Source organism: Acipenser ruthenus, chromosome 6 (assembly GCF_902713425.1).
Source record: "Acipenser ruthenus chromosome 6, fAciRut3.2 maternal haplotype, whole genome shotgun sequence".
Taxonomy (NCBI): Eukaryota; Metazoa; Chordata; class Actinopteri; order Acipenseriformes; family Acipenseridae; genus Acipenser; species Acipenser ruthenus.
Genome location: NC_081194.1, coordinates 45845354 through 45870697, shown reverse-complemented (window position 1 = coordinate 45870697; position 25344 = coordinate 45845354). Strand labels below are relative to the sequence as shown.

General features: G+C 37.8%; 2 protein-coding genes across 6 annotated transcripts in view; one reads left to right on the top strand and one right to left on the bottom strand.

Annotated features, from left to right (window-relative positions):
• arid4b (AT-rich interaction domain 4B) overlaps positions 1-4763 on the bottom strand; it is a 115966-nt gene extending 111203 nt beyond the window's left edge. For 2 of the 4 annotated variants that reach the window (XM_034017500.3, XM_034017502.3), the window contains exons 1-2: positions 4494-4763; positions 2158-2217 (exon numbers count right to left, since the gene is read on the bottom strand). In XM_034017500.3, coding sequence (XP_033873391.3) covers positions 2158-2163 — 6 coding nt within the window. In that variant the 5' untranslated portion in view covers positions 2164-2217; positions 4494-4763. Of the gene's footprint in view, positions 1-2157; positions 2218-3433; positions 3457-3502; positions 3556-4493 lie in introns of those variants that run through there. The other 2 variants (XM_059025441.1, XM_059025440.1) reach the window with 2 other exon arrangements.
• A 95-nt stretch (positions 4764-4858) lies between these two features.
• The window catches only part of ggps1 (geranylgeranyl diphosphate synthase 1), a 35642-nt gene continuing 15156 nt past the window's right edge, over positions 4859-25344 (top strand). The window contains exons 1-2 of one of the 2 annotated variants that reach the window (XM_034017837.3): positions 4860-5259; positions 20293-20393. In XM_034017837.3, coding sequence (XP_033873728.1) covers positions 20321-20393 — 73 coding nt within the window. In that variant the 5' untranslated portion in view covers positions 4860-5259; positions 20293-20320. Of the gene's footprint in view, positions 5260-20292; positions 20394-25344 lie in introns of both variants that reach the window. The other variant, XM_059025442.1, reaches the window with a different exon arrangement.

Below are 25344 nucleotides of genomic sequence, written 5' to 3'. Positions count from 1 at the left end.
AGTATACTGTACATCACAGAGAGCACAAAACCATATATACAGTAGGCTAAAACATACATTTACCCACCTTTTTTCAAAAAGGGTGCGTCAGGGGGGGTGCACGTTATATACAAACAGTCCTTTTTCATTTTTTACTTACTGATGTTTAAACAGCCAAACTATTTAAAAAGAAAAGGGGCTGGCTTACAATATTCAGACCAAGGTGGTCTGATTAACAGAAGGTCATTCTGCTGACCCAGAAACGGTGTTCTTTACAACACATGCTCACATGAAATAATTTATATCTAGACTGCAAGTGTCCAATTAAAACAGCATGAAGAAAAAAGTTGAGGGAAAGCCAACACAGAATCTGCAGTAAATCCTAACATACAGTAAATGATATTGACGGTCCTATCCTTACTGTGTCTGGTAATCCAAATGCAATTACAATAGCCACAATCCATATAATCCTTGGCATCCATCAATAAGCATCATACAGTACTGACCCAGTGAATGCTAAAATAACCCATACAAAAGTTGTATTACATCCCACAAGCAAAGGGAATCAACAGGCTGTTTGTTCATAGGCTTGCATTATGTGTAACTCATTGGTACTGTATTGGGATACAAGATAGAGTACCAATAGTTTTTAACAAAGCAAAGGAGATTGAGGCTGGTTACAGTACAGAAATACAGTAACCTGAATAGGAGGCTTGGTGGTCCAGTGGGAGGTCCCCAGTTCAATTCCCCGTTCAGCCAATGACTCACTGTGTATGACCCTGAGCAAGTCACTTAACCTCCTAGTCTCTGCAAGTCGCTTTGGATAAAAGCGTCTGCAATTAATAATAATAATAATAATAATAATAATAATAATAATAATAATAATAATAATAGTATTATTATTAATAATATGCAAGACAAGCTAGAAACACATAGGGGTTCCGATTTTAGGGTTAAATCCTCTAAAGACCAATTTGTACAGTACAGAATTAAAGCCCAATTAATAAACTCGTCAATTTAATCTGAATTTAACCCAAAAGTGAAATTGCACCCTCAGATGAAAGAGAAATAAAACTACTGATGTTACAAAAGTAGGCTAACAATCAACTATTGGGCATAACTGGTTTGTTGTTACTCTGTAATATTTAGCAGTCTGATTTAGATTGGGGTTAGCTTGTAAACTAAATCAAACCTGAATATCAGATAATCCTAACTTTAGTATGGGTGAATGTTTTATATTCCACTTTTTTAACGCTTTAATTCTGTGTACATGAAACTTTTCTTTTACTAATATCTTCACAACCTACAGTCATTTACAATAAAACATATCTAGTATATTGAGACTCTCTCTGCAGTGGAGGGTGCGACATAAATGAAATCCTGTCAAACACTAAATCTGAAAATATTCAGTAGACGGCATTAAACTAAATATATTGTTTCTACTAGGTCATTATCAACGCCTTTCATGTTATGTAAAGTTGAAATGTTTGTCTAATTTGTATTGCTAAGGTTTTTTAGTCCAAGTCAATTAAATTCAATAGTGTTTATTTAATCATGCAATACAAACATTACATTAGCATTATAATGGAAGCTGTTTATTAGGGAATTTAAACAAACCGTTGTTCCATTTAAGCTTAAGTTCAATAATAATAAAAGTAACAATATTAAATAACAGTAGTTGTTAGTAATAATTTACTGTACATGACATGCATTGAAACTGAATCCAAACATTTAAATGTTTTCAATGCAAAACAGATGGATTACTCAGTACTGTAAAATGCTTTAAACTGTTACATGGCGCTCACAACTACTGAGAATTTTCAAAACTGGAGACGTTGGTTCATTTCAATTGGTAGTATACAACAGGATCATCCAGTCAGAGGTTCCATGCAACTGACCCACAGTTAAAGAGCAAAGGAAAGTAGCTTTTTCTGTATCACGCAAAAACAAGGTCACAGTTGTTGTTTTTTTTGGGTTTTTTTTTTTATGTCTACCACCTAGTGATAAAAACAAGGTTTTGAATGCTCTTTTAACATCTCCAGGAGGTAGCATAATAAATGTTAAGTATAGTGTACTTCACAGCAGATTTTCAGTACATCCCCAAGTCACAGGGATGGGGCTGTCTCCAAATTAACTGTTAGACAAGAGCAAAATAACTTAATTCTTTCATGCTGTTACCTTCATTTTAATTTAGATGGCTTCGCTCCTCTTGGGGTACTGACTGTGCCAAGCCTGGAGCTGAAAGAAAAGAGTTTCAGGAGGCACAAAATTAGTCCAGGAAGTAGACGCATCCATTGGTCACAAATATTCGCCAGTACATACTAATATATTAGCTTTTGTTAAGCAACTATATGCTGTAGCGGATGCGATGGAAAAACATATTGAACAATATTGTGCACTTGCTTACCCACCAACCAAACCCATGTTAAACTGTGTATTACAATACAGCACAGAAATATGGGGTGTCAACTCATAAGTAACTACTGCAATAGCTAATGAAAAAAAATAAATAAAGAGCATATCCAACACTTTATAAATCTGCCTGCATTTCAAAATATATTAAAGAAAAACAAACAAAAAAACGGGTTGCCCATATACTTATGCATTTTATAATGTTTTATTTTTGTTAGTTGTTATTTCATTATTTTTAATAAAGGACATCTCAACTTAGTTTCAAAGCGTCAAATGTGCATGCATTTCAATTGGGTTAATTTTAAAGTTAGCAAACACATTAAGATGTATGATTCGTAACTCATTGGAAATGGGTCGGAAAATGCAGCACATATTTACTGGTACGGTAAACCCCCAGCAAGTTTTCTGCAATCATATTAATTTAAGAGTTTACACAGAATAAAAACCTTTAGTAAATTGCCCGTTTTCAAGCATCAGAATGAAGTTGCGCGTGTTGAGAAAATTGGTAGAGTACTCGAAGTCCCGTTTATATTTGTCACGTCATTATTTATTTTTCGATTATGCGCCATCTAATGTGGGTGTAGTGTATATATTAGCTATAGCTCAGTTTCACATTTAAATCCATATTCACGTAATCTAGTTTTGATTAAATTATTGCCTGCGACTGTTTGTTAATGTCTATGCTCTCAGTAAACGGGATGACGCCATTTCGATAAACTTACACACCATAATAAACATAGACGAGACACAGATAAGAGAGGAACGATTTCTGAAGGCAGAATCATTATGTAAACAACACAGATAAAATAAATATGTATGGTCAACATCTGTTTATTATTGTACTATAACAGGCAATCCTGTTTGTTACACTGCCCTTAAATTATCATCAGCTGTTTCGTCTAGTAAGTAGTATTCTCTGACTGTAGTAGAGCACAGACGGACACATACACAGTGCACATAACCTGCTCGATCAAGAAAAATATTACTGTGCTATTTTCAGGATTTCCCTTTTGCAACCGCACTGAGCAATACAAATACAGACCCAATTTAGGTGTGTTGCTATTTGGTTGTTAAGCTGAAATCAACAACTTCGTTTCTTTTCCAAGCAGACCTGAATGCGATTTCCGTGTTGATTTGGAAGAGGAAGGTCCTGGTATTAAATCTCTTTTCTCTGTTGCAATTCGCTGACTCGAGGAGTTGTTTACTGCACAAGCTGACTATATTATAAACCCCTCATCAAGGCCGAACTAAACAAAGTAACCTTTTACATTAAAAGGACCCTGTTCCAGAAAGAAACTGGCACCATCAATCACAATTTATTTTTACATAATCCGTACAAAATCGCATTCAATTGGAGCCGCAGCCAGTATTACAATGTCATCCCACATTGCAGCGAAAAAATAATTACGGTCGTAGCGATCATCCTCTTTAATTATTTCCCACAACTCATAGAAATAAGATAAAAATATAAAATAAAACAAAAAACAAATCGATTTATACAATAGTATAGATTAACGCCATGCTCATATTTCACCCACAACGAAGCAAGAAGATTGTAAATACAGCAATGGGGGAGCAACAAACACGCAATGGCATACACGGAGTTCTAACCAGCGTGAGCAGTATCCTTCCCACATCTCTAACTCTGAACGATGTTAGATCAATTTAAACAGGAAAATAGCGTACTTTGCATTCAATCGCCCCCTAAGTGACTATTTGCCTGTATTTCAATAAAATGCACCTCTGGACTTAGCTAATCTTAGCCCTAATATACGCACCTGGGGTTGTTTTTCGTAATATTTTGATTACGGTGCGTAAAGAAAATAAAAGCAGCATAATAAAAAATAAAAAAAAAACATTTTTTGTTTAAATCCCAGGTAATCTGTACTATAATTGATTGGGTTACTTTACAAAAAAAAAGCATCCTAATCGACTGTACGTCGCTCGTTTGCATTTTTCACTTTATTAAGTCCTCGACTGGGTTCATGAAACAGCATTCTCGATGACTCTTGATTTTATTTTTCCACTCTGTCCAACACCACCACCGCCACAATCCCTTCGTTGTTTTTAACGCAAGTTATTTATTTGGTATCTAATCTTACCGAGAGCAGCCGCTGCAATCTGGTTTCCTCTTTCTTTTTTCGTATTGGTGCAGTGTATTTGTCCTACATGAACTCGTCCAAATACGGTAGTCAAGGACTGGACGGGTATTGTTGTTTTCCGCCACCCCCGTGGCTGTTGTCAAAATGCGTACCCGGCCAAATCACTCTACCTCACAGCCTCGATCTCTCTGTTCTCCTCTCCCCTCTGAAACTGACTGAAGGGACCACGGCCAGCCCCATTTCTTACTCGCTGCTCATTGGCTCCTGTATGCGAATCATCGCCCCCTCACAAGTTCTATTGGCCGGCCACAGAAATAAAAATGACGCTATTTTCCAAAACCACTAAGGAAACAGAACAGTTGCGGTTATGGGAATCGTAGTTCAAAATAATAATAACAACGCTGTTGCCTCGTATTTCTGATAGAGAAACCGTGAACTTAACGAACAACAGCTCCCATGGTGCTTTGCGGTATGGGAAAAGTCAGCCCCCACCTCGCGTATTACACGCGCTTGCTCTTTCGAAAAGTGATGGCGTACAGCTTGCTGTGAATGCGGATGAAGGTGGTTGCTAGTTTAATTGCAGGAGAAAGCGAGTGCATTTTTAACCGGGGAATTAACAGACGCTGTGTTGAACAGGCGTTGAAACTACCCAGGACGTTTATTTGTGGTTCAGGTCCGAAATTGGATGTTTTAGAAAAAAAAGAAAGGGGTTAAAAGCGGAAGTGGGGTTGAAAGTGACCCGGATTGCAAGTTGCTGATTAATCAGGTGGGTGGAGTAGCGTGCTGTCAATCATATTTCCTTTGACAACAACAGTAATTGTAGGTGTGGACTGGATTGGCTGGTTTAAAACGTTGTGTATGAGCTGCAGTTTCCCTGTCACCAATGCAGTGGTTTATTACGTAACTCTGTGTACTCCAATATTGTCAAGAATGCTGCAAAATCAAATCTTCGTTACTACCATTTTGCTTTGTAGTGCTACCCGATAGTGATGTATTTTTCTTGGGTAGAAAGGCAGTGATGCAATTGGTTGTCACTGTGCTACACACTACAGGCATCGTTGTCAAGTGCTGCCAAATATATATTTTTATATATCCCACCACCTTCAAATTGAAATAACAAATCCTATTACGTAATTACATTTAACATTATCCAGCTTTGTACTGCTGTAGACCAGACCTTTTAACATTGTGTCACGTCTAGCTGCTAACAATAACACATTGAAATAATCTGCACTGTATTCATTATCCTTTTTTAATCAGAAAAGTGCCCAGCGACACATGAGACACACACAGTTCAGATTAGCAGCATTCAAACACAGTCGTTTGAGACTTTACAATATAAAAACACATTGAGAGGTATGAACATTTGGTTGCATCAGTTAAAAACTTATTGAGCACAAAAATACCCTTGTGTTTGGGTATAGTTTCTTACACTTACTGCTTGTCTAAATGGGTGGCTAAACAGTTTTTCATGTGTCTCTTGATTCCAGCCTAACTTTTAACTCTGGATTGAGAGGGTGTGTCATTTTCTGCATGACCTGCTTCTGCCAGTGTGTGTGTGTGCGCGCCTGTTCAGTGTTACAATTTTTTTCTTATAAAAACTTTTTGTTTAAATAGTTAAGCATATAAATTTTGCATTTGGACACTGTCAATGCAATTACAACTGCTAATATCTCAAACTATTTGAGATGCTAACTTCATAGTTTCAGTAAAGGAAATGTAACTGCACTTGGACTTGTGGCCTAAAATGGCTTAGTGTGGTCGGTTTCTGGATGATAAAAATCTAACATATTGAGATAGTGGCTTCATACTTGGTACACAACTGTATTCTAAGATTCTCAAGGTCAAGTTCAATCCTGGGTATCGAACAACAAAAGTTAACCCTTTTGCGTCAGTCGTTTTACAAAGCTGCTGCAAGCAATGCTGTTTGATGTACAGTAATTCATTTACAAGGTTACTGTGTAAACACTGTGCTAAATATGTCGGTGAGATTGACCTTTGACTTTATATGGCTTCCATATTGTGGTCATGTGTAGAGAAAATAAATATGTAAATTGGGTCTTTAATGTCCACAGTATGGCCTTAATAGTCCGTCCGTCCCCCGTCCCCCCCCCAAAAAAAAGCATTTTCCAGCACCTTAACTAAAAAAATGACTAGCAATATTTTTAGTGCAATTCTTGGCCAGTATGTGTATTTAGGTAGTCATTTAGTTCATTCATTACATACTGCATGCTCAGGGATTTTCTTTTAGAATTAAGTGGTTGGGGAATTAAAAAACCGAAGCAATGATCATAATCTATTGCATGAGCCTTTGTACAGTGGTGAATCTTCTTCTGAATAATAATAATAATAATAATAATAAAAATAATAAAAATAATAAAAATAATAAAAAAAAGAAAAAGAAAGATAAAAGCAAAGCTTAGATTTCAACTCTGATCGCCCCATCTCCTAAAGTGTTGTCTTGCATCACAACGGGGGTTATCAATATGGTGATAATCTTATTAAAATATTTTAAAATGGCTGGAAGATTTTTTTTTTCAATTGTTCATTTATAGAAATAGATAATATTTGTTTTCCTAATGTAATAATACCATAATGTTTAGCTAACTGTGTATTGCAAAATTAATTAAGCTGCATGTTGTTCAAAAAGTTAGAGAAATGTTTATAGCAATGTGTACTATTCCAATTGTTAAATACAAGTGTGGGGCTGCATGTCTTTCTTTTTGTTTATTTTTAACCTGTCTTCTGTGATCACTTGCTATTTTAAATTTTGTAATGGCACGGGCTCCACTTACAACCAACATACTTGCATGGTCCTAAAGTGAGTGAACAGCACCCACACCACCACTTTACCCAGTCATTAAAATCAGGCCCATAGTGTCTCAACTGGAGAGTAAATTACTCAAACCCAAAACCTTATCTGGAGCACTGGTTTTAACAGTGGTATTCAGCACAGGATTCTCTGTGAGGCACATTCAAGTTGTTCATCAGTAAGGTGACAGCACATAGGCTAAATCATGTAGCGATAACATTGTATGTCAAAGCTTAGTGCTTAGTGTGTTGATAATTAGATAAGCTGTCATTGATACAGCTATTATCATTGATATCCATTTTTGTTACATTAATCTGAAACACCATTTCTACCAATTTCTGCTGTTGCAGTTCATTGTTTCCTTTTTTTTAAAGCATTGTTTATTGTTTGGTTTTGTCCATTTCAGAAAGGAGGTCTTCTGCCCATTGTTATGGTTAAGTAATTGTATCTCTGTTGTGTTTACAACCCATCCTCACAAGCAAACAGATGCAGTATTATGTTTGCAGGCCAGATCCATGTCTCTAAAATAATTTGTCTCAATGCAAACATACTTACAATGTGAAATACTGCATGATACATTGTTAGGCAAATTATAAGAAGCTACTATAAGTCAAGATAGATGACTCAGCTAATGCCTTTATTCATTCATGATTTTTTTGTGTTGGCTTCTAAACCAGGTTACAAAATAACAAGTAAGCACTGTACTCAATCAAAAATATACACCACAATGTAAATCTAATGGGCTGTACTGTAGCAATGAAATAAAGTTGAGCCTAAGGGCTGATTCATAAATACTTTATAGCTTCTAAATCTAGCACATTTATGACATTTCTTAAATGGTTATCTTTTTTCCATATTATGCAGGTTAGGAAGAAAACAACTTCAAACAATGTATTATTAATTATGAGGTAAATTCAGAGGTAGAGTCCAACAGATGGCTCTTGAGATATGGCTAATTGATTTCCACAGTATGGAAATCAATTAGCTTTGACTGGTGAAGGCTTAGAAATCTGTAGTATTTGAAAGAATTAAAAATGCAAAAACAAATTATGTCATGTAAATGTTTAAAGCAGGGTGCGATTTGTCAAATTTCTATTCTCTAACTAAACGGCAATCACAATGTACGCTTATAAGCAAACTTTTTTTTTTTTTTTTTTTTTTAAAAGCACTCAGGACAGGTAATTTCACAAGCTCCTTGACAACTTACTGTACTTCTGTAGGAAGTGTATTTTTACCTCAAGAATAATTGAGCATGAAATACATATTTTAAACTCCCCTGATTTGCAGTACTAGACCGTTCAACTCTCTGTGATATTTATGTTCTGTTGCTAAGTAACCGCTGCTAAACTTACCCAATCCCAACAGAAACAACAGGTAGCTGTTCTTCTGGGGCGGCTTCTGATAAATCATTGCTTTGGCTTTGTGCATTAATTGTCGATACACAATAAGTGGGTTCAAGAGCTTTAATTGGGAGAGCACATGTTATTAGGAGGTGTATAGAGCAAAAGAGGCTAGTGCAGCTGTTTAGTCTTGCTTGCAGTCTCACTCATGTTTCTCTTATTCTCACTTCCTGTATCCCCTATATCGGGGGTTTTCAACCTTTTATTGCCCTGCACCATCATGCCCCTCCCCACCTCGCACCACACCACAAAAAACAATGAGTGCAGAGAAGCCGACTTTGGATGTGATAGCCGAATGTTTCTACATTCGTCATCTTGCAGCACTGTAGAAGACTGTTGAAACATGTGTTAGTTTCGTGTAATTTGTATCCGGAGCGGTAAATAACTGTAGAACAAGTAGCCGATTACATGTTGCGTTGATATATCAACACTTTTGTTGTACTTTATTATTATTATTATTATTATTATTATTATTATTATTATTATTATTATTATTATTTTTTTTTTTTTTATTATTATTTATTTATTTATTTATTTATTTATTGATAAATATGCACATACTATCTTCTTAATGGTGGTCAAATATGATAAATTACATTAACAACGATGTAAAAGACTGGAAAATATGATGCATTTTAAAAGATGTAAAAGACCGAAAACAGCATAACATACCAGATTTGAATGGGTACACCCCTGCTTTCTTAGCGGAAGTTGTTTAGGTATGCGCGAACGTACCACTTTTTACCGCGTACCTGAAAATAACACTACACCGGTACTTATTTATTCTGGAAAACTGCACTCACAGACCTTTTTTGTGTTTAAGAATCAGTGACGGTTTCTTTTCCTGCCGTATTGTACATATCACAGTTGTGGTGAGTGAAAAAAGACGTGCATCATCGAGTAAAAAACAAAAAGTTTGGAAATAAGAAGAAAGTTACTTAAAAATTGAATTTACCTTTGTTGGAACTCCTGATGTAACTTCGTCCTCACTGTGTAGTCTATGGTGATGTGCTGGCTAATGACAGCTTGAAGCCTTGCAAACTGCTGCGACCTGATCATCAAACTAACGGGATCTGATCATCAGCACCTACTATTTCACACCCAAGTAATCTATGTGAGGAAGCTAAAATCTTCGTGATTGTTCTTGGTTGGCTCTGCTTGATTGCTTTAGACCCTCTGAATTCATTGAATGCGTTTATGCAAGGGAAGGATGCAAATATCCTCCTCCTTACAGACAAAGTAACAGCTTTTGTTCAAATAATGGCTGTTGCTTGGGGTTAACTTAACGTTAATAAACTGTCAAACTAAATTAACACAGCACCCCTACACATGTTACAAAATGCAGCAGCAGTATACAAGACATGTACATTATTTAACACAATGGTGAAGCAACTCACCAGAACGGGAAACATCACATTTCTCAGCGACTTTTGTCTTACTCAGGCTTTTTTCAAGAGCTCGAACAATTTCCAACTTTGTGTAGCAAGAGTAACAGCGGCACATTTTGCCATTTGTTTACATGCCATTTTGTAGCGAGGAGGTGCACTCGAGGAAATCAGAATACAGGTGTTTCTAATAAAGGAGATGTACTGTATGTGTTTTGTTATTTTACCAGGTGAATGCACTTTGTGATTTGCATTTCAGCAGTGTGGAGTAGTGGTTAGGGCTCTGGACTCTTGACTGGAGGGTCGTGGGTTCAATCCCAGGTAGGGGAACACTGCTGCTGTACCTTTGAGCAAGGTACTTTACCTAGATTGCTCCAGTAAAAACCCAGCTGTATAAATGGGTAATTGTATGTAAAAAATCATGTGTGAAAAGTAATCTAATTGTATGTAAAAGTAATGTGATATCTTGTAACAATTATAAGTCACCCTGGATAAGGGCGTCTGCTAAGAAATAAATAAATAAAATAAAAATAAAATAAAATAATTCAATGATATGACCGCGGTTCTGGAAAGATTTAATAAACCAATCAGTATCCCTCAAGACACTCTTGCGATGACAAGTCGCTTTTTTACAAAACAGTACTGTATCCATTGTGAACTAATCGCTATCAGTGCCAAGAAGGTGTTCTTTTAAGTGAAGTTCCTGTTCCTTTACTGGAGCATTTACAATAGGAAAAATCAGTTACACCACAAGGGTGTTCCCTTAGGCACAGTGTTCTCTTAGTAGGTGTTGTAGGCAGAGACTACTGTATAACTAAATGTGGCAATGAAAAAGCAATACAAAATAAGGTTGGGATGAAGACGATGAGTTCAAAAGAAGGTCACATGTTTTTTCAAGCCTGAATTTTGCCAGCTTTCTAAATTGCTTCAGCAGGTATTTCCAGTGGTGTTGCTGACACACTCATATGCCCATAAAATACAGGTATACAGAGAGAATAGGAGATGTGCGAGTTTTTTCCAAGGTGGTTTGGGAGATCCCCCATCTCAATGTAGTATGCATAACGCACTGGCAGTGAGCAGCACAAAGCAGGTCTAGAATTTTAGCTAAATGCACTAATGTTGAAAGTATGGCGATATAGCATTCTGTTTAAACCGTATTAGCATTTGTTTGTTTTACTGCAAGGCATTCTAGAAAACATTCTCAGCGAATTAATGTTTAAGGCATGTAAAAGATCTCTGCTGTAAAGCCTCAACGTCTTTGTGATGAGCAAAGGGGGTTTCAGTCTGTGATTCAGCCTCCTGACAGTAGAAGGCACTGAGCTAACTAAGATGTCCTTTACCTGGATCACGTGACCATGATGCAAGTCACCTTACATGGGGGCACCGTCTTGGTGAGGTGAGTATAGATCCCAGTCACTCTAGTCATGTGAGATTAAGAATACTTGTCCCAACAGGATTGATGTTCCACTGACTACAGGGGCAGGGCTCTGAGTATAAAGGGGTCATAGTCCCTTTTCTCAGTGGATGAAAGTGTGAATTGTATCCTATCATCTGAAGGAAGCCTTGTAGGATCCCAAGGCACTTGAAAAACCAAGTTTCAGTTCTTCATAACACAGTGGGAGTCTTAAAAAGTTTGCTGATATTTATTTTTATTTATTTATTTAATTTTTCAACCGTTTTAATCTCTAAAGTGGAACATCTCCTGTAAACAACATTCTATACTGTGGTAGTCAACATGACTACAACATTGATGCTGTTTAGTTCACATTTGTCAGGCAGCGTTAAAAAAAAAAAATTGAAATTGTTGTACATTCTTAATGGCCATTCTTTTTCTTCCTCAAATGTGGGCCCTGCCTCTAATATTTAAGCTCAAACCACGTATACCTCATTAGTAGTACCTGAGGGCTCAAGTTAAATGTGTACTCCCTTCAAAAAAACATAATCATTTTGCAGTTTAGTATTCTTTTTCCCATGTAGTTATCATGGTTTACCATGGCTAACCATGGTTTTGTAATGCTTTACCATACTTGTAAATCATCATGTTTCCGTGCACTTTCACAAGATTTCATACTTTGCTGCGGTTTATAATTGGGAAACTGCTGTACTTGCACACTTTAGTTTACTATTTAGTCATTCTTTATACATTTAAGTTACACCAGCCACTAATTGTGCAGAGGAGCCTTCTTTACTTGCTTTGTTTAAGCAATAGAACCAGAAGAGGCCTTTGCCGGTAAATGTCCCGAGCCAAAGACGAAGACATTTACCATGAAGAGAAGCAACTTGCCAGATGGTAAAGGCCTCTTATGAGGGTTCTATTGCTATTAGAACATAGATCTGTAAAGCAGATTGATTTGGAACAATGATTAACATTGTTTGAAAGATAACATTCAAGGTCCTTTCCAAGGCTCTCGGAGACGCGAGTACCCGCATCCTTTACGCGTGCATGTTTTGTTTTTTTTAATCATGCAGGAATGTGACCGAGTTGTTGAGTGACGTGTGGGTGGTGACGTCACGGACCAGGAACACGCAACGGCGCTCAGTGTTTTTATTAAATAATAAAACAAACAAAAGATTTGAACAAACACAAAATGAAAAGGCATGCGAGCGAAACAAAACCCAGATATAAATAAACTGTACTAAGGAATACCTTCAGCAATACTGACACCGGTAGCAATTGTCTTTTGGCTTTCGTTCTCTCTCCTCCAACCCTCTCCCCACACTCTGAAGGTGAGATCTTATATAGCATGTTCAGGAGCTAATGAGACAATTAGCGATCATTTATCTCCTGACTACCTGCATTCCACACATGAAACCAGGGAGAGGGAGTTAAGTCTATCCAATAAAATAGCAGACGGTTTTCAACTGCCTGCATACATTTAAACAATAATAATACAAAACATACATAAATAAATAATAAACAAAGGGGTGGGACACTCCGCCACAAGGAAATACAGCTGCGTTGTGTGAGATACAAGCTTCAGAATGTGAATAATCACAAGCATTTATCCCTGATGATTTTTATTGATCTGACCTAGAGCGCTCTCCACTGGCTTTCCTAAAAATGCAATTAAATATTTGTGTGTTATCGATTAAGAGGTGGTTGGCTTACAGAGACCTTTCCCACTAGTTTTCACAGCTGGAACGTCTCCCAGGACTAGAACATAGCTTGGCGAATGCAGTATGCCTACTAATTAATTCCATTACAAAACAAAACAAAAAAAGTACCTCATTTATGCTGCTTTTTGTTTTTCCTAGTCCCATGTGACATTGCATGGAGAGTGCATAGTACTTTATACCTGGAAATTTGGAGGTAGAGAACGGGAGTTATACCTTGTAAGAGCAACCGCCGCTTACAAGCAACATTTCCCCTGGGAACACTTTCCCTACCGTGAATTATCCACTCAGTATCATAGCCGCCGCATAAGAGCAACATTTGTGACGTTGTGACGTCACGTCCTCTTCTTACTTAAAATTTTAAAATGTTTTATTTATTTATTTATTTTGTGGCAAAAACAGACAAAATTATAAGAAGTCTCTTACTGAAAGAAATAAGTACAGATTATCCGACACTGTCAAACTCCGGGGGCTACTCAAAACCAAGTTGCAGTCAAGTGGGAGTTGCACAGGACGGTTGTATGCAGAATTTGGAAGCAGAAGGATAAGCTTTTGGTTGAATATAAAGACGGGTAGTCGAATAGCTGCCGTAAGTGCGGGCGTGAAGGAAAAGCCCCTGATGTCGACCCGACTCTCTTTATATGTTTCAAGGAGAAGAGGGCGCAGGGAGCACTGCTTGCTGGACCCGCAATCAAGGAAAAAGCCCTTCAGCTTGCCACTTCACTTGGATTGAACGATTTTAAGGCAAGTGGCGGTTGGTTTACCCGATGGAAGAAACGCTTCAATGTCACTTACAAAAAAGAGCAGGGCAAAAAACAGTCGGCAGACAAACCAGCAGCTGAGCAGTGGCAGTGCGAAAAACTTCCTCTTCAAACGTTTTCGCCGGCTGACATCTACAATGCTGACGAAACAGGACTTTATCTGAAAGGGCTCTGACAGCGGACATGTAGAAAAAATTTAAAAGCCAGAATGAGGGAAAGCTTCAAAGGACAGGGTAACTGTGCTCGTCTGTGCCAACATGGATGGGAGTGACAAACGCCCGCTGTTCGTGATCGAGAAGTCAGAATTTCCCAGATGCTTTCCGAAGGATTTCAGTAAACTTCCCCTCAATTGTCAGTTCAGAAAATGTCTGGATGACAGGTGAGATTTTCATCAACTGGCTAAAGTGGGATTGTCTGCTTCACTTGCAGAGCCGTTAGATATGCCTCTTACTGGATAACTGCTCTGCACACCCTCAAGCAGTGGTTCTCACTGACATTCAGCTTGCATTCATACCACCTAGTACTAAATCCTATGGATCACGGTGTGATTTAAGAACATGAAGGGACATTACTGATCAAAAATCAGAAACCGGATTATTGTTGCTCTTGATGAGGACCCCAACGCAGATGTCCAGACAGTTCTGAAAGCTGTAAATTTGCTATATTGCGTTCATCTTGTTGCTGAGGCATGACAAGATGTAAAGCCAACAACAATTTCCAACTGTTTCAAGAAAGGCGCATTTGTTGTGCCAGTGGAAGGTGTGCAAGACGAGGATATGGAAGAGTCTGAAGACCCCCTGAACGATGTTCCACTTCCAGTCAACATGGAAAAAGAACATAAGAAAGTTTACAAACGAGAGGAGGCCATTCGGCCCATCTTGCTCATTTGGTTGTTAGTAGCTTATTGATCCCAGAATCTCATCAAGCAGCTTATTGAAGGATCCCAGGGTGTCGGCTTCAAAAACATTACTGGGGAGTTGGTTCCAGACTCCCACAATTCTCTGTGTAAAAAAGTGCCTCCTATTTTCTGATCTGAATGCCCCGTTATCTAGTCTCCATTTGTGACCCCTGGTTCTTGTTTCTTTTTTCAGGTATTGTCAATACCTTTTAGAATTCTGAATGCTTGAATCAGATCGCCGCGTAGTCTTCTTTGTTCAAGACTGAACAGATTCAATTCTTTTAGCCTGCCTGCATACGACATGCCTTTTAAACCCGGGATAATTCTGGTTGCTCTTCTTTGCACTTTTTCTAGAGCAGCAATATCCTTTTTATAGCAAGGTGACCAGAACTGAACACAATATTCTAGATGAGGTCTTACTAATGCATTGCACAGTTTTAACATCACTTCCCTTGATTTAAATTCAGCACTTCACAATATAGCCAAGCATCTTTTTGGCTTTTTTTATAGCTTCCCCACATTGTCCAAATGAAGACATTTCCGAGTCAACATAAACTCCTAGGTCTTTTTTATAGATTCTTTCTTCAATTTCAGTATCTCCCATATGATATTTATAATGCACATTTTTATTGCCTGCGTGCAGTACCTTACACTGTGCTCTATTAAATGTCATTTGCCATGTGTCTGCCCAGTTCTGAATGCTGTCTAGATCATTTTGAATGACCTTTGCTGCTGCTGCAAAAGCGTTTGCCATGCCTCCTATTTTTGTCTCTTCAAATTTAACAAGTTTGCTTACTATACCAAAATCTAAGTCATTAATGTAGATTAGGAAGAGCAGAGGGCCTAATACTGATCCCTGTGGTACGCCACTGGTTACCTCGCTCTATTTTGAGGCTTCTCCTCTAATCAGTACTTTCTGTTTTCAACATGTTAACCACTCCCTAATCCATGTGCATGCATTTCCTTGAATTCCTACTGCGTTGAGTTTGAGAATTAATCTTTCATGCGGGACTTTGTCAAAAGCTTTCTGGAAATCTAAATAAACCATGTCATATGCTTTGCAATTATCCATTGTCGATGTTGCATCCTCAAAAAAATCAAGCAGGTTAGTTACACATGATCTCCCTTTCCTAAAACCATGCTGACTGTCTCCCAGGATACTATTACCATATAGGTAATTTTCCATTTTGGATCTTATTATAGTTTACATATAATAGAAGTCAGGCTTATTGGTCTCCCTTTTTGTGGATCGGTATTAAGTTTGCAATTTTCCAGTCTGTCGGTACAACCCCTGTGTCAAGAGTCTGTTGCATGATCTTGGTTAGCGGTTTGTAAATAACTTCTTTCATTTCTTTGAGTACTATTGGGAGGATCTCATCCGGCCCAGGGGATTTGTTTATTGTAAGAGCTCCTAGTCCCTTTAACACTTCTGCCTCTGTTATGCTAGTTATTTTTAAAACTGGATAGGAACAGGTCGACATGTGGGGCATGTTGTCTGTATCCTTATTTGTAAAAACCTGTGAAAAGTAATCATTTAATATTTGCTATTTTTTTTTTTTCTTTGTCTATGATTTTGCCATTTGTAACTCTTAGACATTTAACCTCCTCTTTGAATGTTCTCTTGCTGTTATAATATTGGAAAAACATTTTGGAATTGGTTTTAGCCCCCTTAGCAATGTTCATTTCTATCTCTCTCTTGGCCTTTCTATCTCTCTCTTGGCCTTTCTTCCTTTTTGACTTGCATTTGCAGTTCCAAGTACTCTTTCTGTGTACTTTTTGTTTTTGGTCCCTTTTAAACGCTCTGTAAAGTGCCTTTTTTCGGTGAATATTTTTTTTAATTGATCTATTAAACCATTTAGGCCATTTTTGTTTTAGATTTAGATTTGTCTAGTACTACATTTTTAAAAAAACAGCCATTCTTTTTATGTGCTGTCCATATGGTCCTTTGCAAGGTGCCTGGCAGTATCCCAGAAAATACCACAGTTTTGGTCTTGTCTTTTAATTTCCTTCCTAGTTCTCTGAATTTTGTTTTGCAGGGATCTTGGCCTGTCTCTTCCAATGTTGTTTGTACCGATGTGGACGACTACTACCAGGTCATCTCCTGTTCATTCTAGGAGCCTGTCCACGTTCTCAGTGATGTGCGTAACAGAGGCTCCTGGAAGGCAGCACACTGTTGTAGTAAGGGGGTCCAAACTGCAAACTTAACTTGCTGTGTTTCTCAATATGGAGTCCCCAACAATCATGACCTCCCTTTTTGCTGCCTGGCCAGCACTGTTTATAGGGTCCTGGACGTTGTTCCTTTCGTTCTCTTGATGTTGGTTTTGATCATCTACATTTTGAAGTGGCTCGAATTTGTTGGATGTTTTCATTTCTGGTGGTTGTGTTTGACGAAGTTTCTTTTTTTCCCTGCTTCTGCGTATCTGAACCCAGCTGTTTTGACCCTCTTCTGTCTCCCTGGTGGCTTTCAGTCTGTTAGTGTTGCTGACTTCCATGAATTGTGAGTGTGCCAGCTCCTCAAGCTCCTCAAGCTCCTGTTGCTGTCTCATTTCCTGCAGCTCCATTTCTAGCATACTTACTAGTTTAAGCAAGTCCTGGATCATGCGGCACTTTACACACACTTGGTTGAGCTCTGCTGGGTTTTCTCGGATTTCCCACATCATGCAGGTGTCACAGATTACTGGCTTGAAGAGCATGTTAATTTTTTTTTTGGAAGTGTAGTTGAGCTTCTGCAGCTGTCAACCTGCTTTCAAACTGCTTCTAACTGCTCTGTACTTTTCCCCGACTTGTACTTCTCCCACGCTGTCTCTGGGGAGATTGGCTGGCTTTTGTTTATCTGTTTTGTGCTGCTGGCTCCGCCCCTCCCCGTCTCAGAACGGCGGCGAATTTGAATCAGCTGCTCTGAGTTTCAGCTTGTTATCAGAAAAAGACACACAGCTGTTGGAATTAAAGCTGCGGTGTTTTCTGATTAAAGCAATTAAAGATGTAATTTAAAGATGTAATTTCTTCTTACTGCTTCTAACTGCTCTGTACTTTTCTCCGACTGTACTTCTCCCACGCTGTCGCATCCACACACTGTCGCTGGGGAGACCTAGCAGCTGCTGTGGCTGTGGATGAGGATTATCCAATGAGGAATTACTGAGCGCTACAGCTGCTGCAAGGCCAGAGAAACAAGCTTGTGTTGATGAAACCTATCATAATCAAGAGTGAGGATGATTTTGATGAAGTTCCAGCTCCGACAAACTCTGAGGTGTTGAAGGCTTTGAACACACTTCGGCACTTTTCACAGCTAGAGGGACTTGGTGACAGAGTCACCAGGTCTCTTTGGGACATTGAATCTGTTCTTCAAAACAAAATTGTGACTGAGAAGCAGAGCAAATTAACAGTTCTTTCACCCGAAATGAGTGAGTTTATCCATTCTTAATTAATTTACAAGTTGATACTCACTGTATAAATAGAATACACTTTGATGTGGAAGAATACTTTTAATTTACATTGTTATTATTATTTACTTTCGTAGACGACGCTCTTATCCAAGGAAACTTAAAGTGCATACAAAGTATTACAGTTGAGTGCAAGTACAAAAAATGTTTACAAGTAAGAGCAAGAGGTTGTGTTTGTCATGGTTGATGTTTGATTGTTCTTAAAACAAAAATAAGTTGATATTTTTATAACATTAACTCAATTAATACTGCTTTCTTGATACAATATGGTAGTATAGGCTACAAATGCAGAACAGAGCACATATTTAAAATGTACAGTACATATACTAATGCAATACGGTAGGAATAATAAACATACATCGCATTGTTACAATTATAGATTGTAACAATGCAATGTATGTCTTCTCAGTCTGAATGTTTGTAAAATAACATACTTGAAAATAAGAATATAGCGTGTACTGTAGCTGTTTTACGTATCAGAAAAAGCAGGCTACCTTTGGTCAGTCGACCCTCCCCATAAACAGCAACAGCCGCTTAGGAGTAACATAGCAAAAGGGCTCTGATATGTTGCTACTAACAAGCGTCTACTGTAGTTTTATATTTTTAGTTATTTCTTGGCTGTATTCAATTCTGTAGTACATTTGCATGGTAATTTTGTAGTTTTACCATGCTATTTCCATGGTTATGCATTTACCATAGTTTACCATGTTTTTTAATGTTTTACCATATCACTATAGGATTTACAATACTTGTAAATGCTTTACCATTCTTTCAGTATGATGCACTTTTATAAGAGTTTATACATTCAATCCCACTTAATATCTCTCCTGTTAATGCTCCCTCCATTTATTAACACATTGCTCCTTTTAATATAGTTTTGGTTATAATCACACTCTGGTTTAAAATCCCTTACCTTTATTAGTGACAACTGATTTCCACCCTATTTATATTGTATTGAAATAAAAGCATAAGATTAGCAGGTTTACATGTACAGCAAGTTTCTGTACAGTATTCAAACACTGCAATGTGAATGTTTACAACTTTTAATGTGTTGTACAGTGCAATAGACTTTATATTGAAAAGGAATTTTACCGATGAAAACTATTACCAATACAATACCTACATACTCTACTATATAGTTGGGTTCCACTGCAAAACTGGGTATATACACTGTATTTGTATTGAATATATCTGGCAAACCACTTGTCCAATTGTGATCAAACCATTTGGATTTACAGCCATGGCGGGGAATGTATGTTATGAATATATTTGTTTTGCCTGGTTGTTGGTGACCGTCTGAAACTCTGCTGATTGTCACCATTTGTGCTCAGTCCATTGAAAATGATAGTTGGACTGAAGTAATTAACACTATCCACAGTAATGGGTCTTGATAAGACATTCTTGAGCACATGCTATATGATATCACCGACATACTTTGTCTTTAGAAAATAAATGGCAAACACAAGAAACCATAACGTTTTTTAAATCCTTGATGCTATTGCATCTACTGTATAAAATACATTGATTTCACAGTCGACTGCTCGTACAGGACTCCTAGTTTTGTTAGAGTCGTGTAGCTGAGGGGGCTTAACAAAGTGCAAAACGAGCCCTTAATTAGAGGGGTGCAGCTCGTCACTCCAAATAATAATACTGCATTCTCTCTTCCTAATGCTCTTCAGAGTACATGATCCGCTTTATCAGTGATCCATTTAACTAGCACCCCTTGGTTTGCCCGAACTATGCCCCATGCAAATTTCCAGCTGATTTTTAGAGTATGAATTTTGCATGGCTTTTCACATAAACAGGCTGATTTAGTGACAGGGAACCAGCTAAACTGCCTTTTTATTATATTTAGTGAAAGAAATAAAATTAACAACATTGTTAAACCAGGGAGAATGCAAAATAGACAAGCCCAAAAAAATGGACAAATTACTTTTATTTATTTATGTATGCATGTAATTATCAGTTTGCTTTTTTCATTCTTGGCAGGTTCATTTAATTGTGGAAATTACAAACCATGGATGATGACAAGGGGGCTGCATCTGAAAGAATTCTACTTGAGCCTTACAAGTATTTGCTGCAACTCCCAGGTAATCTGCCTTAAGACCAGTATACGCAAGTGTTCGTGAATCATTTACAAGCAGTTCTTTAGGTAATTCCCTTCAACTTGAAAATGGAGCAAAACCTTAATCTTGTGTGGAGTGGTGCCCCTGTGAAACATTTCACAGAATCATTGTACATAACAATTAACTTGTCACTTTTGGCAGTTGCCCAAACCATGTGGGAGTTGCCATCTTGCATAGTCACATGTTTAAGTAGTCTCTCCTGATTGGTCAAAATGTTTCTGGAAACATGTTTCTTAAAGTAGGAGTCAAGTCTGCTCCAGAAAATGTTTCCTGTGTGCTGGGCTTAAATAATAAACAACACAGAGCAGGCAGAAAAAAAACTTTTTTACCAGGCTTCAGGGCCAGATAGCCTGTACTTGGCTGTGAAGCTGTAGGCATGTCTGTATTTTAGAATAAACTGTGGTTAGGATGCTTGCCAAAATAGTGATATTACCTTGAATGAAGGCAGTTGTTTATTATCAGAATTATCCTGGGTTTACATTTGTGGTGCACACAAAAAAAGTAAGTGATTACTGAGTAAATTGCAGTAATATAATATTCCTTTATTATTGCAGTGGATAATAATTTACAGCAGCTTGCAGGAGCATGTATGTAAAGTTCAGTGGCAACAGGGCTTGAAAAACAAAGAAAGATATTTTTTCTAGTGGTCCTCAGAAGGGTAGACTACTGTATGCAATAATAAACAGACAACAAAGAATATATTTGATTGTAAAAATTAAAGCAATTGTTAAACACTGTAGGAGCTGTTTTTAAACAGGCACAATTTCAGAAATTACTCAACTGTCCCTTCTTGCAAATACAGTAAATTATTTCTTGTTGGCTTTATACCATTTAAATTGTTTTATTCCTTTCAGAAACTGTTTCTATTACAAAGGCAAGTGCAAAGACAGTGAATGGTAGTCACGTGGCTTGGTGCAAATTGAATCAGCTGCCACACTTTGAAAAGCAATTACGCTTCAAGGGTGTATTACCAAAAATATGTTGCAGAAAGTCACATGGCAGTGACACTTAATACTTACAGCTTGAGACACTGTCATTTAAACAGCAATATACTGTAGAAAACTAGGGTAATTTTATTGCCATGTGAAGTTATTTTACCACTGGATATTATTTTGAGTCATTACTGAGAACAAAACGGTGCGCATTCAATGTGTAAAGCATAAAATAAAAATCCCCCTGTAAAAGGTACACTTTATACCAGATTGCCAATCAAGCCTATATTAAGAGTCAAGAGACAAAGTAGACAAATACTTAGCTTTTGGCTATTTTGGCTTAAATAACCCATTTTGCTGCAGTGCTTATTTGGAGCTCTTGCTGTTGTGGATTGTACAAACAATTTTTAATCGAAGGCTTGACAAGGAGGACGAGAATGGGGATTTCCCAGGAAACTCAAAGAGCAGTAGTAGTACAGTAATCCATTGCATATCCGCCCGTCGCATATGCGCCCTAGCCGTTTATCCGCCATGATCAACCTCTTCAGCAACGTTACTTTATTATTGAACAGAGAAGATTCGTTCAGATATTGTAGATCCTACCAAAGTTTTCATGCGCTGTGTTGTATGTGCTCCATGCGCTGCCATGGCTGGTAGTGTCACGTGAGCTGTTCAGTGTGTTGAAATGTACCTGTATCGTTCTAAACAAGGGATTTAGGGGAGCCCCCCATAAAAGCTGAATCTCAAAACAATTGTGTAAATATAGTAATTGTTACAGCTGTGTATAATGGTATTTAAAACAGGATTCATTCGCCTTTTTACATATCCGCCCTTACTCTGGTCCCACCGCAGTCTGATATGCGACGGATTACTGTATACAAAAAAACAAATGCCACTTTTTTTGTAGGTACAGATGTTTCAAGACTGAGCTTTTTTAGCTCATAGTTGCAGCACCAGCTCTCTTGAGTGGCTCACCTGGTAAAGGCACGCCCTTGTTGGGGTGCCTGGTAAACCACACAGTCAGTGGCGTGCAAGTTCGCGGATCTTGGGACCCCACTGGAACTGTTGATTTGGCCCTGGTGCTCGAGATATAGCCTTGACTTTGAAGTTAATTGTAATTGAGGTGGGCATGTACATTTAGTTCTCTAGCCCCAAGCATGGTCCCTAGTGGGTCCCTAGTCTGCTGCTTTCAGCAAAACTCAAGATAAAGTACCGTACACCTTTTTATTTCTTAACATTCTCATCAGTGTTTTCTCACCTTAATACTGCCATAGCGTCCACTCACCTCTTACTGTGATTTTGGTAAAACTGTGCAAGTCTTTCTCTTGCTGAAAACTCCTGTTTGTTTGTATGACTTAATGTAAGAATATCACCTTGAGCCACATAAAGTGATGCAAAGAATAATAATAAAATGAAAGTTCTATGTCTCACAAAGTAAGTCATGGAGGTCCCACACGGGTAAAATTAGTGACATACAAGGACTGTGAGAAACCAGTTCAAGGTCACCTAATACCAGGCCAGCCCCTATGTTTTCAACATTCTCGCTAAGTAGAACCATTAACTTATTTTAAATAAAAGGTAAAGCACCTAATGCAACAACAGATAGCATGTCCTGTTAATCTATAGGACTGGTCTGTTTACTGTATAAGCTGTGAAAGAATCCCCTGCCAAATGCATTCATAATCACTGTGGTAATCCCAGACCTATTCATGTTGGTATGCAAACTATGTGATTGTTTGCTATTGAATTGCTTAGAAGGTATTGACTGGTTAAACTGTTGTAATCAGTGCTACTAAAAACCACTATCAGATGCCTACTTTTGTGTATAACAAAAATATTACACAGTAGTTTGGTTTGAGTGTTAGCTCAGTATCATGTAGTGGATTTTTTTTTTTTTTTTCTCCAGATAAAAGTAGTTTAAGTTCAACCCTGGCAAGACCTTTGGTTTTCTAAGGCCAGAATATTGGATTTTTATCATATGCAGTGCTCCCCCTTTATAACACTGTAGTTGGGAGCCATAGTTAAGAGACCATGCTATTTGTGTTCCGCCTTATAACAAGACTACTAGTGTTAGTGTACTGGCATAATGGGGCAAATGCCATGACCGTAACGCCTTATAACCTGTTCCGCAGTATAAAGGGCCGCCTTATAAAGGGGGAGCACTGTACCAATATAAGTTGCAATAAATTGTGGTTCCAGCTTCTCTGTACCCCAGTAACTCAAGATAGCATGTTAAATCAGGGGTGTCAAACTCCAGTCCTCGTGGGCCGCAGGGTCTTTTTGGTTTTCATTCCAACTTAGCTCTCAATAAAGTTAATTGATCTAATTATTTGTTCAATTGGACATATTTCATATTTTTCAAGGTCTTTTACAGTTGATAATTTAAAAAATGCACTTGATTCAAGTGAAACATGTTGAGACCTGAAGAGAAGTGTTACATTTGTCCAGTTAATCAAATAATTAGACCAATTAAGTAATTGAGAGCTCGGGTGGAACGAAAACCAGAAGACACTGCAGCCCTCCAGGAACCGAGTTTGACACCCCTGTGTTAAATACAAGCATTTAGTGGATATTAGCCACCAATTAATGACAAAGACCAAAATACACAATTTCTGGTTTAACAAAAAAAAAAGTAATCTACATTAAAAGTCTGTAAAAATGTAATTGGAACCAATTTAAAAATACATTCATTGATTGAAAACTGTTACACAGTATTTAAGCTGTATTATTAAGTCAATAGCCAGAAAACTAGGTCACTATTTCCAACATCTGTTGAAGAGCGTTTTGGCAACATATCAGATGATGGTCAAGACAAAGGAGTTTTCAGTTTGAGAAAAGCCCTCGTAACAAACTACAACAAAGGAAATGGCTACAGAAGAGTATCAAAGAAATACTGGATACCAAAATCCACAATCAGAGCAATAATCAAGAAGTACCACAGAGCAAAGTCAACTGAAATGCTTGAAATAAGTTGACGTCCCAAGAAAATCAACCACCTATTGTATCGGTAATTGTGATATGAGGGTGTTGAGCAGTTCAATATGTCACAGCGCCGAGCGGTGTTGTCCCGCAGACTATCACAAAACTTAGAGAATCAGGGTTCAAGTCACTTCCTATGGCAGTGTTGTGTGCAGAACAGTAGTAATTCAGTCACAGGCAGTAATTCAATTCAGAATCTTCAGAAATGTTGCATAAAAACAGCAGCACATAGACAGCAAGGCTTTCTTTTAAAAACAGTTCATACCTCTGGATATTCAAGTGCGGTGATATTGTAAACAAATCCAAAACAAACTGCGTAGTGCAGTATCCAGACACAGACAGTGTGCAAATGTGCTAAAAACGAACACAGTTCGAATTAACAGTAGATTGCAATATTTAAAAACAACAAAAGCTCAAACGTGACCTCTGACCTTTTCCCAAGTGAATAAACGTTTACCAGACATTTAATAATATATTTACCAGTCAGCATTTCATACATTTTATACGCAAATTACATTTTAAAAACGCACGTTAAAATCAAAACAGGCAATTAAATAAATGGGCGTGTTCACTATCTCCAGACGGCTAAACCGTCACTAATGACTGGAGCCATTCATGTGATTGAAGATCGAATGAATGCAGCCATGTATCAAAACATTCTACAAAGTACAATGATATCATCTGCTTGTAAGCGGATTGGCAGACAGTTTATCATCCAACATGTCAGCGACCCAAAGCATGCGGCTAATTCTGGAGGTCTTGAAGAAAACAAAGATAAAAGTTCTGGAATGGCCTTCGCAATCACCAGATCTCAAGCCAATAGAAATGCTTTGGACTGAAAAAAGCTGCAGTCAAGCATTGTGTATCCAATCTGTTTCACCAACAAGATGTAGCATACTGGTTAAGAATCATAACCATCTGAAAGCCGTAATAAACACAAAAGGAAGACATGTGAAACACTAAAGCAGGGGTGCCAATACATTTGTGATGAACAAATACTTGAA